General features: G+C 37.8%; 1 protein-coding gene across 1 annotated transcript in view; it reads left to right on the top strand.

Annotated features, from left to right (window-relative positions):
• TLL2 (tolloid like 2) overlaps positions 1-14,878 on the top strand; it is a 119,445-nt gene that overhangs the window by 60,177 nt on the left and 44,390 nt on the right. The window contains exons 4-6 of the mRNA XM_054581704.1: positions 9,457-9,612; positions 11,548-11,665; positions 14,178-14,356. Of these exons, the coding sequence (XP_054437679.1) occupies positions 9,457-9,612; positions 11,548-11,665; positions 14,178-14,356 (453 nt within the window). The remainder of the gene's footprint in view (positions 1-9,456; positions 9,613-11,547; positions 11,666-14,177; positions 14,357-14,878) is intronic.

The following is a 14,878-nucleotide window of genomic DNA, read 5'->3' as shown; positions in this document are numbered from 1 at the left end:
TAACCCATCTCTGGAAATTACACCCCAGTCTCTTTCCAGGTGCACTTAAGATTTTCCCATGCTGACTCGGCTACATACTGGCCCCGACAGTACTGGGTCACATGTATGTACAACACTGCTTGTCTGAGAAACATGGTATGTCTTGGTGTTACTGCCTCCAAGAGAGAAGTTTTTTTTTGTTTTGTTTTGTTTTGTTTTTTTTGTTCATTCTCCAAAGGAGAGTTGGAGGCAGAGGAAAATTAAGACACTTGTTGAAAACCATATGGGAAATGAATAACAAACTTCCACTTGCTACATCGCTGCCTGTGATTACTTAAGACGTGATGATTCTCAGGATTTAAACATTAGGAGTTTCAGGACTGCCAATATTTTGAGGAGGTTTCCACCACAGAGTTGTTTGGACTGCTGGGCTGTTTATTTTTAGCATCACTCAGCCATTCTTTAATTAATTCATTCAAAATATAAGAGCCCTGAATGCTTACCAGGCAATGTACTGGGTGTGAACAGTGCGAACAAGCCCGTGACAGAGCCTGACCCCATGGAACGTCCAGTCTGCTGGAGCAATGCATACTTGAAATCTGGGTGCAATTTGCAGTCTAGGACTGGGATAGCCAATAAGAATATATGTAGAAGCCACGCAGGTAATGTCAATGGGTGAAGCTGGCTGGATGGGACAGTGTGAAGTGAGAGAATAATTCCAGCAACCGGGAACACATGTGCTCTAAGGGGAGCAGATGCTACTAAACTCCAGTGGGTTGTAAATGACAGAAGATGGGATCGCTGTTGCCAGATCATTCCATTTTTAAAGAAAAACTAGAAAATCTGCATTCTTGTGTGAAATCTTTTGATTTTAAAAAGTTGGCTTCTAAAGTGAGATTTTTTAAAAAATACACAATGTGGGCCAAAAGCGTCCAGGCCAAACAAAACACATCTGTGGGTTGGGTTTAGCCCAAGAGCTGCAAGTGTATGACTTCTGATCTAGAAATTCTAGCAGTAAAACAATTATTTTCAGGTTTAAAAATGAATTACATGCCAACTTTCCGGTTCTGGCAACGTGACCAGTTGACAAGTAGGGATCCCTTACATAAACATAGAATTGTTGAAAAAATATATATAACCTTTTCTTCACCTGAAATTAAAAATACAGAGTTCATCTCAAAGGAAGGAAAGGGAAATTGCCATGATCAGAAGAGAAGAGGGAACATCAGCGCGTGGGACTCACCTTCGGAGAGTGGCGAGATCGAAGAGGGCACTGAACCTGCGAGGAGCCGCGAGAAATCTTGCTGTCTTTCCTGGGCTCCACGGGGGGGAAAATGTCCTCTGTGAGAAACTGAACCCCAAAGCCTAAACTTAGAAATTAACATAAAAATTGATCTAGGATTCATGGGATCCCAAGAACCCTGAAAAAATGATAAACAGGGTTACACTCATGATTAAGGGCCTATGGGACTCCTGTAGAAAGGAATAACCTCTCCTAAAGATCAGCTTTAAATAAAAACATTGGAAACACAAAAAGTTAATCCATGAAGGAAAATCAGCAGACAATAAATTGGAGAATTAATACCCCAAGATATAGAAATAATAGAACAATCTGAAGGAGATTAAACAAGTATACGTAAAATAACTAAAGAGCCAATGGAAGAATTTGAACTACAGTGGGAGAAAAACAAAAGAATAGGCAGATTTAGAAGCCATAAGTAGGACTTTTAGAATGATAATTATATTTATTGAAACTGGAATGAGATAAATGTTATATCGAATGCAGTTGAAAAGAGAAGGAGTGAAGTAGAAAATAGATCTAAGGAGAACATACAAATTTTATCACTGAGATAAGGGAACAGAAAATGTCGGGGGAGAGGGAAGTAAAGCAAATGGAGGATAAAAGGAGATCTTTTAATGTGCATTCAATGGGAATTCTAGAAAATGAGAGAACTCCCATCAAGAGTCTGGGAAAGAGGACACAACGATCAAACAGATAAAGAAATAGCATTTTCCAAAATTAAAGGAAGATGTGAAATTTCAAGACTTGTACTGAGCCTCAAGTAGAGAAGTCAAATGAATTCACATATAGGCAATTATAATGGTGCTGAGGAACAGCAAAGACAAAGAACAAAAGAAGGACAACAGAGCAAAGGATAAGACAGATAATGGGTGAAGGAATGACCATAAAACAAACGATATCTCCCACTGGCAACAACAAAGACCAAAAGAGACTAAAATACTATCTTTGAAGTGCTTAGAGAAAAAGATTGTTCAATTTAGAATTGTATACTTGTCAACTAAACTTTGTTTCCAGAGTGAGGATAAAATAAACTGAGAGAGCTTATTTTCATCATGAAAGGATAATAAAAGATGCATCTCTAGGGAGTTTTGGGATGCAAGAAGTAGCAGTGAGCAAAGGAAACAGTGAATATGAAGGTAGATACAAATCTGTATTGCAAACCAAAAAAATCATCAATAATAATGACTAATTTGGTGTCTTAAAAACAAGTAAACAGTAATATGAAAAACTTTAGGGTCTGTTTACAAATTAAAATATTTTAAGATCCTTGTATTTTCAAAATGAGAAAATAGAGATTCTGATTTCTTCAGGTCTATCCTCTGGTTCACTAATTCTTTATACTCTGTTAAGTCAAGTGTGAATGTTAAAAATTAAAGGCAATACTCAAGACTAGAAAGGAGATAGTGGAAATGAAAAGTAAATACAGATAAATAACTTAAGTCAACAGAAAGCAATAAAACAGAAAAAAACAAAGAAAAATATCAAATAGAAAGAAACAAGGAAGGAAATAAGCCAGGTATATCAGTTATTAAATAAGTGTCATTCATTTGTTAAAAGAGAAATTCTCAAGTTGAACAACAAGAAAAAAACTAGCTATTTGCCATTATATCATACACACTTAAACCCTAATTATACTTACATGCAACAATCCTCAACAAAATTAAAACCAACAAAAAAAATAATTATACAGCATAATCAAACAGAATTTATTCCAGGTATGTAAGGCCAGTTCAGCATTTGAAAGTCAAGTGAAATTACCATATCAACAAACTAAAAGAAAAATCTTATGAGCACATCAGTTGATGCAGAAAAAGCATTTTACAAAATCTAACATCTATTTATGATAAAAATTCAGCAAATTAGGAAGAGAGAAATCAAAATCTTAACTTGATAATCAGCATCTATCAAAAACACCTTCAGTTTACTTCACATTCAATGGTGAAGGACTGAATACTTTCCCCCTAAGATTAGGAACAATGCGAGGATGTCTGTTCTCATGCTTTTATTCAGCACAGTTCTGGAAGACACTGCAATAAGGCAAGAACAAGAAATTAAAGGCAGAAAAATTGGAAAGGAAGAAATAAAACTGTTCTTATTTCAAAATGGCAAGTTTGTCTTTGCAGAAGATTAGAAGGAATCTGCAACAAACAAAACAAACATGAAACACCTAGAAAATGTGAGTTTAGCAAGATGGCAGATTACAAGATCAAAACACAAAAATTGCTCATATTTCTATACAGTAGTAATGAACATGCAGAAACCAAAATTAAAATAGACATGTGAAAAAATGTGTAATGTCACTAATCATCAGAGAAATGCAGATTAAAGCCACAATGAGATATCATCTCGCACCTGTCAAAATGGCTGTCATCAATATATCAACAAACAACAAGTAACTGGCAAGGATGTGGAGAAAGGGGAACCCTTTTGCACTGTTGGTGTGAATGCAGACTGGTGCAGACACTGTGGAAAGCAGTATGGAGATACCTCAAAAAGTTAAAAATCAATCTGCCTTTCGACCCAGCTATCCCACTTTTGGGAATTTATGAAGGAACCCAAAACACTAATTCCAAAGAACATAGGCACCCCTGTGTTCATTGCAGCATTATTTACAATCGCCAAGATATGGAAGCAGCCCAAGTGTCCATCAGTAGATGAGTGGATAAAACAACTATGGGACATTTACACAATAGAGTACTACTTGGCCATAAAAAAGAAGAAAATTTTACCCTTTGCAACAATATGGATGGACCTGGAGAACATTATCCTAAGTGAAATAAGCCAGTAGAGAAAGACAAATACCATATGATTCTACTCATGTGTGGAATGTAATGAACAAACTGAACTAACAAGAAAAGTGGGGATAGACTCATAGATGGAGAGCAAGATGACAACTGGGAGAGTGGAGGTTAGGGGGTGGAAGAATTGAGCAACAAGGAAAAAGGACTCATGGACATGGACAACAGTGTGGTGACTGCTGGGAGGAAGAGATATAAGGGGGTTAAATGGTAATGGAAAAAATGCAATAAAGATTAAATTTAAAAAACATGATACCATTTATAATAAAAGAAAATGAAACCACTTAGGTGTACACTGAAAAACATGTACAATATTTATACACAGTCATGTTCCTCCTAACAATGTTTTGGTCAACGACGGGCCACACATATGTGTACGCAGTAGGCTATACCATCTAGGTTTGTTTACATCTACTCTATAATGTTCACACAGTGATGAAATCACCTAACAAAGCTTTTCTTAGAATGTAGCCTCTTCATTAAGTGGTATGTGACTGCACTGAATATTATACAATGCTGGTGAAAAGAGGTAAGAGAGACCTACATGAAAGGAGAGACACCCATGCCCATGATTGGAAGACTCGATATTTCGTAAAGATGCCAGTTCTCTCCAAATTGATCTATAGGTTTAGTGTAATTCCTATCAAAATCCCAGCTTTGGCCCTGGCTGGTGTGGCTCAGTGGATTGAGTGCCAGCCTGCAAACCAAAGGGTCGCCAGTTCGATTCCCAGTCAGAGCACATGCCTGGGTTGCAGGCCAGGTCCCTGGCAAAGGAAACATGAGAGACAACCATCCATTGATGTTTCTCTCCCTCTCTTTCCCCTCTCTCTAAAAATAAATAAATGAAATCTTTAAAAAATATTTAAAAAAAAATCCCAGCATAGTTTTATTGTTGGCATATGGAAGCTTATTCTAAAGTTTACATGGTAACATATAGCTAAAACAATCATGGAAAAGAAATCTAAAGTAAGAGTAGTCACTCTACCTGGTATTATATTACTATATAACTGCAATAGTCAAGATGGTGTCATATTAGCAGAGGGATAAATATGTAGATCAATGGAACAGAATAGAGGACCCATAAATAAACATATACTATATGACCCAGTAACTCCACTCTTGGGTATTTATCTCAGAGAAATAAAAACTTCTTCACACAAACTTTTCTACATTAATGTTCATAACAGCTTTATTTGTAAGAGTAGGAAACAACCCAGAAGTCCCTTAACAGATGATGCTTAAACAAACTAGTACATACATATTAGGAAATACTCCTCAGCAATAAAGAGAAACTATTGGTAACATGCAACAACTTGGATGAATCTCTAGGGAATTGCACTGAGTGAGAAAAGCCAATTCCCAAAGGTTATATACTATAGGATTCCATTTTTATAAAACACTTCAAGTGGAGACCAAATTGTGGTTGGGAATTTAGGGATGGGGTTGGGGAAAGGGAAAAGGAGGTGGATATGTTTATAGCAACATGAAGGATCCTTATGGTGATGGAATGGTTCAGTATCTAGAATGTGGTGGTTGATACACAGACCTATATATGTGGTAAAACTGTGTGTGTCAAACTACACACACACACACACGAATATATGATACTAGGGGAACCTTAATGAGACCAGTTGATTGTATTAATGCCCATAACTCAGTTGTGATATTGTTCTATAGCTTTATAAAACATTACTATCGAGAAAAACTGAGTACAATGTACACAAAATATCTCTGTATTATTTCTCACAACTGCTTATGAATCTACAATTGTGTCAATATGAATTTCAATTTACATAACTAATATACAGTAAAAAAATTGAACTTCAGCATTATTATCATTGTGAAGCTTGTTTTATTGTTTGTTGTGGGAGATGTAATTTACTCAAAGAATAACACCCATTGAATGACTTGAAAACATAATTACACAAAAACATTGAAAAGAAATGGATGCAATAAAGCTATATGAGACAAACACTAATCAGAATAAAACTGACATAGCAATATTAATATCAGCCAAAATAATCTTTGTTATAGATGAACATGATTACAGATAGAGAAAAAAAATTGCCTGGAACATGTAACAATCTTTAACTTGTATTACTTAACCAACATAGCCTTGAATGATATAAAGCAAAAATTAAGAATAAAGGAGGAAGTGACAATTCACAATCTTAGTTCTCAAGGTTGTTTAAAGCACTTTTTCTCAGTAACTGATACAACAAGGAGCCAAGAATATCTGTAAATAGAGTATTTGAACAACATATAGCACACTTCAACCATCAATTATGGAAATTGATATATATTATTTCAAGGACACATGGAACATTTATAAAAACCAATCATGTATGGGGCTACAAAGGAAGGGTCAAAATATAGTACCAAAGAATTGATCTTTTGGAGCGTGGGTGAGCCATCTATGGCCAGATGGCCAAATTCAGCCAGCCATCTGTTTTTGCAAATAAAGCGTTATTGGAACAGAGCCATACCCATTCACTTATACCTTGTCAGTGGCTGCTTTCATACTACAATGGGAGAGTTGGGTAGCTTGAACAGAGAATATATTAAGCACAAAACTTAAAATATTTAACTCTGACCAGTGTAGCTCAGCAGGTTGGGCATTGTCCCACAAAGTGAAAGGTCACTGGTTCAATTCCCAGTCAGGGCACATGCCTTGGTTGTGGGCCCAGTACCCCCAGTCAGGGACATGTGTGAGAGGCAAACCAATTGATGTTTCTCTCACACATTGATGTTTTACTTCCTTTCTTTCTCCCTTCCTTCCCTCTAAGAATAAATAAATAAATATTTTTTTAAACACTTAAAATATTTACTATCTGACCTTTTGCAGAAAAGGTTTGCTGACCCATGCCTTGGAGAATAGGTCCATGGAACACCAAACAATGTCAGATATCAATAACACACAGAGAGACAAATGTTTAGAAATTAAAAATCACACTTTCAAATAATTCAAGGACCAAAGAAGAAAGTCTAAATCGAACTTACAGAATGTATCAATATCTAACATTAAAATGTACATGTCAAAGGATGGGATGAAGGTAAAGAAGAACTCAAGAAATTTTAGCCTTATAATGTTTATGTTGGAATACAAGAAAGATTGAAAATTAATGTACCAAACAATCAGCTCAAGAAGCTAGAAAGGATGGCCAATTGATTTGTTACAAGGTACCAAGACAATTTCATGGGGGAAGAACTAGTCTTTTCAACAAATGATTCAAGGACAACTGGATATCCACATGCAAAAGAATGAAATTGGATCCCTACCTCACACTATATACAAAAATTAGCTCAGAATGATCAAAGACTTAAATATAAGAACTAAAACTATAGAACTATAGAAGAAGACATAGATATAAATCTTTGTGAGATGGGATTAGGCTATACTTTCTTAGATCTGAAACAAAAACACAAGTAACAAAAAAATGAATACATTGGCTCAAAAAACTTTTGCACTTCAAAAAACACTATCATAAGCATGAAAAGACAACGTATAAAATAGGAGAAACTATTTGTAAATCATATGCCTAATAAGGGTCTTGTCTCCATAATATATAAAGAGTAATTATAACAATAATAAAAATGAATAACCCAATTAATAAATGGACAAAGAATTTGAATAGACATTTCTTCAAAGATGTACAAATGACTATTGAGCACATGAAGAGATGCCCAGTATCACTAGTCTTTAGGGAAATGCAAATCAAAACCACCATGAGATGCCACTTCACACCCATTAGGCTGGCTATAATCCAAAAGTGTGGCAATAACAAGTGTTGATGAGGATAGGGAGATGTTAGAACTCTGATGCATAGCTGGTGGGAATGTAAATGGCGTCGTTACTTTGGAAAATAGTCTGGTAGTTTTTCAAAAGGTTAATCATAGAGTAACTACATGACCCAAAACAATTCCACTTTTTGCCATATATCCAAGATAACTGAAAACATACATCCACACAAAAACATGTACATTAATGTTCATGACAGCCTTATTTATGATAACCAAAAAGTGGAAACACCCCAGTTGTCCACCAACTGAGGAATGAGTAGACAAAATGTGTATAGCCATACAATGGAATATTATTCAGCCATAAAATATAATGGAGCACTGGTATGTGCTAAGTGAAAGAAGGCAGACATGAAAGGCTGCATGTTGCATGATTCCTTTTATATGAAATATCCAGAATAGGCAAATCTATAGAGATATACAGTAGATTTCTGGTTGCAAAGAACTGGGGGGTGGGAGTTGGGGAGAAATGGGGAGTTACTGCTAATAAATACAAGGTTTCTTTTCTTTTTGAGATGATGAAAATGTGGAATTCTATGGTGGTGATGGTTACACAACTTTGTGAATATACCAAAAACCACTAACTTGTACACTTAAAAAGGCTGATTATTTTGGTGTGTAAATTATATCTCAATTTTTTTTTAAAGGGAGAAAAGGAGCTAGAAAGGAAACATCAGAATAAAACAAATCAAAGGAGGAAATAATAAAATTAATGAAATAAAGAAAAACAAAAAGAATCAACAAAACAAAAGTTGATTTTTAGGAGAAAAATATGAATCTACAGGAAAAAAAATGCTCTCAGTGAGAATAATGAGAGATTCTAGGCAAGCAGACTGAAAACAAAATCTTAAATCGTCTGAATGATGAATAAAATGAACATGGATTCAACTATTTGCTTGTCACAGGTTTCAGCGGTTCTACCCCCCACCCCCACCCCATCTCTCTGCTGTTGCTAGGGCCATACCTCGGGCCCACAACCTTAACTAGAGCCTTCACTTCTTTCCCACATTCTTCGCTAAGGCACCCGGATGTACTGAGGGACTGGGAAGGGCCGGGAGGTTTTATGAGGCTCTGCTTTTCCTAGGGGCTTATCTAACAAAGAGGTTTTTTTTTCCCCAGCATCATAGACTAGTTCACTTTATTTGTCAAACTGGCCAAATTCTTTTCAAAATTTGCAACATCGATGGAATTTGGTCAAGGCAAGGGATAAACTCTGTTTCCTCAAATGTGGGTGGCTCTTAGAAGAGTGCACACCCCTCACTTGGCTCCATCCCAAAGGGCTGTGCCTTGTCTGTGCCCACTTAATTCTGTGGCCCACAGGCCGCCTTTGAGCCCCATGGGGGCTCCTCATTCAAGGCCTCCAGCAAGTCAGATCCGCTCTTCTCATAGGCCTGGTACACTTACTATACTTACTCTTGCCCTGTCTGGAAAATTACCTCCTAGGGGTTCAGAACCCTGACCAGACTAAATGCCCCCTTTCAGAACATATGTTTGGTGGATTCATAGATACTATAATATTAACCATAATACACAGGAGGAATTAAAGGCAAAATAAATGTCCATGTGACTTTCTTGCAGATGGCACGGAGAACGTCATGCTTCCGCAGAACCCTGGGACCTCGAATGCTGGAGCTGAGACCTTCTCTTCCCGGGTCCGAAGAGCCACAACCTCAAGGACAGAGAGGATATGGCCCGGAGGGGTCATCCCATATGTCATTGGAGGGAACTTCACTGGTCAGTAGCCCCAGATGAGGCCTGCTTTGGGGTTTGGTGTTTTGTCTATGTAGGTTAACATTAAGTCCTTCCAGGAAGAACTCAGGAGGGGCTGAGCAGATGTGGGGTCACAGCAGCCCTACCTGCTAACGCTCTCTCATGCATATGGGGCCTCGTACACTAGGCATGGGGATACTGCAGTCTCTGCTGGGGCTACGTCCACAAAGGTGGTCGCCTCACCCCCAAGGCTCCATGTCGGGGTGATATATGACCCAGGTCTTAAAGGCTAGAAAGGGTTTGCACAATCAATGCGTGAGCAAAGCCCTCTAGGCAAAAGGAAGAGTGTGATCAGCTGCACGTGGTGGCTCACTTGGCCTTTGCCTGGATGAGCACCCCAGCCCACCCCCCACCCCGGAGCGGCAGTATAGTCAGCAGAATGGCCAATAGGTATGGTCAGACCACCTGGGTCCAATCTGGCTTCAGGACTTACTAGCCCTACACCCGGGCAAGTTACTTAATTAACTTCTCTGAATCTCAGTTCCCTCTTCTGTAAATGGGATCGTATTTTCCATTCTGTAGGGTTGTTTTGAGAATTAAGTGAGTTCATTTAGATAAAGCACTTAGAAGAGCACCTAGCACATAGTAACTAGTAATTATTTGCTATTGGTATTATTATCTTTAAAATATGTAAGCCGTTCAGTGGCTTCTCATCACCACCGACGCAGCAGAGGCTTTCAGCCACGGCCTCCAAAGCCCTCCTCCAGGCAGCCCGTGCGCCCTCCTTTCAGACCTGGTGTGCTTTTATAGAAACGTCATCAAAATGAACTAATTTTATATAGAGAACTTCATTTACACAGAAATTTTTGTTGTTCTGCAGTGAGTAGGGCAGCTATTTCTGTGAGTGATTGAGCTATAAACAGTTTGAACCAAAAGTATCAAAAAGTCCAAAAAAAATTGGATAGCTAAGTTCCTCTTTATTCTATATGAATGTTTTTAGGGACAACAGTATGACACCACACCCCCAACTTTTAGACTGGCAGCCTCCCCAGTGGTTGGTTGGTTGGTTGATTGGTTGATTGGTTTTTTGTGACAAAGTCACTATAGAATTCAGACCCTAGGCTCAACCAACCCCTGCACTTCCCAAACTATTTTTCTAGCCCCTCATTACCTCTTGCAAAATCAAAATAATCTTCTTTATCTCAGATTGGTAGATTTTGAAAAGAACACTTATTTCCTATTCATAACTAGCAGCCTGGAGTTTGCAACTACTTTATTTTTGCTCCCAGATAATTTACTTATTGTTTTATGTTTCAACACATTTCTAATCAAGAAAATATGAAGGCAGGTTCAGAGAAAGACTCACTTATTTTTAAAGGCATTTTAGAAAATCAGGTTCAAGGTTACTCCAGAAAATACTGAACTCCCATGCAAAGGTAGCATGGATGTAAATGCAAATAGAGGTTTTAGAGTGTATGGGAACATCCTCCTATGGCTATAAAATAAAATGAGGGTGTGGAATGACATGCTGGTGAGCTGCTTCAGAAGCCTAAAATTTCCAAATTGGACAACCTGGGTAAAATTCTTTTTTTTCCTTTCCTCTTTTTTTTTTTTTTTTTTTTTTTACCTTTAGGAAAGTACTTTCAATACAAAGGAAGAGCTGACAAAGCCAGACAGCTTGAAAAATCTATTTTTTTCCCCTCTCTACCAATTCACAAACTCCTACAGTCTGTGTTTTGATAATTCAGGAAAGGTGTATTGTGTTCTTAGCAAGGTAAATCCTTATTCCTAGTACATTTCTACTCTCAGTCACCCGAATGAGTGTTTTTGTTTGTTTTTTGGGGTTTTTTAAAAATCATTGAAACAAGCTCCATTGTAAGCTGATATGCCTTAAAGCGTCTCAGGAAAGCGTGGGCCCATGAGTGAGGTGATGAGCATTTACCTGCCTTGTCCTTACAGGAAGCCAGAGGGCCATTTTTAAGCAGGCTATGAGACACTGGGAGAAGCACACCTGTGTGACCTTCATAGAGAGGACGGATGAAGAAAGCTTTATTGTGTTCAGTTACAGAACCTGTGGGTAAGCAAGCAAGAGCTGGGCCACCTCAGTGGACTCAGACGCAGACAAAGATAATGGCTCATGACTCTTGAATTTTCTCTATGAAACCAAGCATTTCCAAGGAGCTAGAAGACATAGAGGAGCTCAGGGTTTGTCAGAAACGCCCCTTGCCCTCAGTGATCTCACAACTCAGTGATAAAATAGGTGGGTCAAGAGGGAGACTCCAGGAAGACAAGAGGTCTGGGTGTCCTCTCCTGGGAGTGGCAAAAGGATTTGGGGGTGTTTCGTATGGAGAACTGGTTTTCGACCAGTTTTCAACCAAAGAATCTGACGGGCTCCTTATAAATGCAAAATTCTGCTTGTAATTTTATGAGCTTATGGATTTCCTCAGGAAAACATAACAAAAGATAACCGGATTATACCTAAATTTATCTGTTATGCCAATAAATGTCAGTGTGATATACTCTGGTACCGACAGAAGTTTCCTATAGTGGTTCAAAAACTTAAACCTAACCACATGCTGTATAAATTAGATAACTACTGCAGAAAATGACACAGAAAGGTACAAAAGTAAAAGCAAAGAAGGCATACAGGCAAATGCTAACAAAAAAGAAAGCTAGGATCACAATTTTTGTTATAGACAAAGCATTTTTTGTCTTGTTTTTAAAATGTTTTAAAAAAAACTGTGAGACACTTTGTAATGAGAAAGGGCACAAGCTCCAGTGAGAATATAACTGTCATAAATCTTTATGTACCAAATAACAGAGCATTAAGAGTCATAAAATAAGCCCCAGGGAGTTCAAGGGGAAATTGACAGAAACACCAGCAACGGGAGACTTTATTTCATTTCTGTCAACGCACATAGATCACTGTCAAGTTGACCAAAAAATAAGTAGAGAATTAGAAAAATATAATTAATAGAGTTGATCCTTTGGGTCTATCAGGTTCTATAACTGGATAATACATCTTTTTTTTTAAGTGGCTATTGAACTTTTATTGACGTTGTCCATCTATTTAGCATTAAGGACACCTCAGTGAATTCTAAAAGGCAGAGCGAGCATTAAAATATTCCCTAATCACAAAGCAATGAAACTAGACATAGTAACATAATAAATGTTTAATATTTAATAAAAATAAATAATGTTATTAAGAATGACAATGAGATATTTAATTCAAAGAAGTTAGCAAAAGTAAGTACACAAAGTCTACTTCACAAAATTATTATTATAAAATAAACTGAATGAGAGCACAAGAAAATAGACAAGGTAACACATTATAGGACTAATAAGTTGAAGAGTGAACTTTTGAACAAAATAAAAAAAAAAACCCAGAGTTAATCTACTTCTTAGACTAAGACAAAAAACAGGACAATGCAGAAATACTTAAAATCAGAAGTGAAAAAGGATTCAGAAGAATCATAAAAGAATACTCTGCAAAACTCCAGGACAAGAATTGTGGAAATCTGGATAATGTAAATGACTTCAAGATAAATATAAAGTGCTGGCACAGACCAGTAACTTTGAAAAAATATTGAAAAATTGAGGGAAAACACTCTCTCCCTCAAAGCACCAAATCTAGAGTTTCACAGATGAGTTCTTTGAAACCTTCAAAAACCAGATTATTCTGATAACTTTAAGATTTTTAAAGCATAGAAAAATAACACTTCCTTCCCAATTACGTTTCAGGAACTATCATGGCATTGCTACCACAAAATGACAAAGATGGCACCAAAAAAGACAAAATTATAGACTGATCCAACATGAATCGTCATGCCAAGTCCTGACTAAAGTGTCAGCACAAAGTGTAAAGCAGTGTGAGAACAGAGGAGTAGGCTGCCATGAAGGCACAGCTGAGGAGTGCAAGACTAGCTCAACATCAGGGAGTCTATTTTCTTGATTCACCATATTGATAGATCAAAGGAAAGAAGCCACATTCATATCTCAATAGATGCTAAAGAGGCATTTGTACAATTTAACATGATTTTTAAAAAAGTAGCCAAAATAACACAAGAATAGATGTCAAGGATAGATCCTTGGCTTCCTATGTATAAAATTTGCATGATGGGATTATGGTCATTTTAATTTCTTGTTTTATACCTTTCTATGTTAGGAATAATGAATAAATATTCTTTGAAAAAAATAATTGTGACCAGAAGGCAAGCCATCCCCAAGGCTTCTCTGATAATAGTATCAAGATGTATCTTTACAGAAACTCAGCCACTTCCATCCCTATCTCTTCTCCTTGTCATCAGCGATGGTTCAGCAGACGCAGTGATGGTTCAGGGTGGAAGGGTGGGCTATGTGCTTTATTCCAGGAAGAGAGGCCACATCTTTCTTCTGATTCTGAAGTGGGTCTTGACTACCAGAAAGGTTAAGAACCTTAGGAGATTATTCCTGTATTGGGAGGAAAGTTGGATAACGAGAGAACATTCAGCTTTAAAATTGTGTTTCTTTTACACACGCACACGCACACACACACGCATGACTCTTGCTATTCCCTGACCTGCTGACCTGGATATTTCCGCATTGTCTAGCTGTTGCTCCTATGTTGGGCGCCGAGGAGGAGGCCCACAGGCCATATCCATTGGGAAAAACTGTGACAAGTTTGGCATTGTGGCTCACGAGCTGGGCCACGTGGTTGGATTCTGGCATGAACACACCCGGCCAGACAGAGATCAGCATGTCACCATCATCAGAGAAAATATCCAGCCAGGTAAGGAGCCTGAGTGGAGTCTAGAAGTTAAAGGCCAGGGAGGTGGTATCCACGGGGGGTGGGGTGTGGGGGCTGAGGGTGGGGTCAGGCAGGACTGAAGGAGAGGGGCTGCTGGGAGCTGACCAAGGCCCATTTGTAAGTGTTGAGGTAGTGACGACCATGCAGGGGTTTGTCCCCAGCCTGTCCCTGTCCATCTGCCATAGCTGGTAGTTTAGAGCAAAAGCAATATGACTTTCTGTGTTGTAGAGGACAATGAAATCCAACTCCATTTCCTAAGAGGAACAGCATCGACCAGAACACAGTTGCAGCATCACAGCTGATAAGCCAAAAAAAGAGCTCTCCTGGTTGCTTTTATAAAGTCACTTTTGCTGACTTAGGCAACATGTCTTTTTGAAGCTGAAATACAATTAGGACATGAGTACATATAAAAATAATATCTCTCTCTAGAAGCATTCTGCCCCAAGGCAGATAAATTGCCCAGATTTGAAGAAATACCTTCTCATGTTAAATGATTTTATATAG

This window comes from Pteronotus mesoamericanus, unplaced genomic scaffold, assembly GCF_021234165.1.
Source record: "Pteronotus mesoamericanus isolate MK-2021 breed Mesoamerican mustached bat unplaced genomic scaffold, CSHL_Meso_final contig_657, whole genome shotgun sequence".
Lineage (NCBI taxonomy): Eukaryota > Metazoa > Chordata > Mammalia > Chiroptera > Mormoopidae > Pteronotus > Pteronotus mesoamericanus.
The sequence above is the reverse complement of the archived record's forward strand: the minus strand, read 5'-3'. Positions and strand labels throughout refer to the sequence as shown.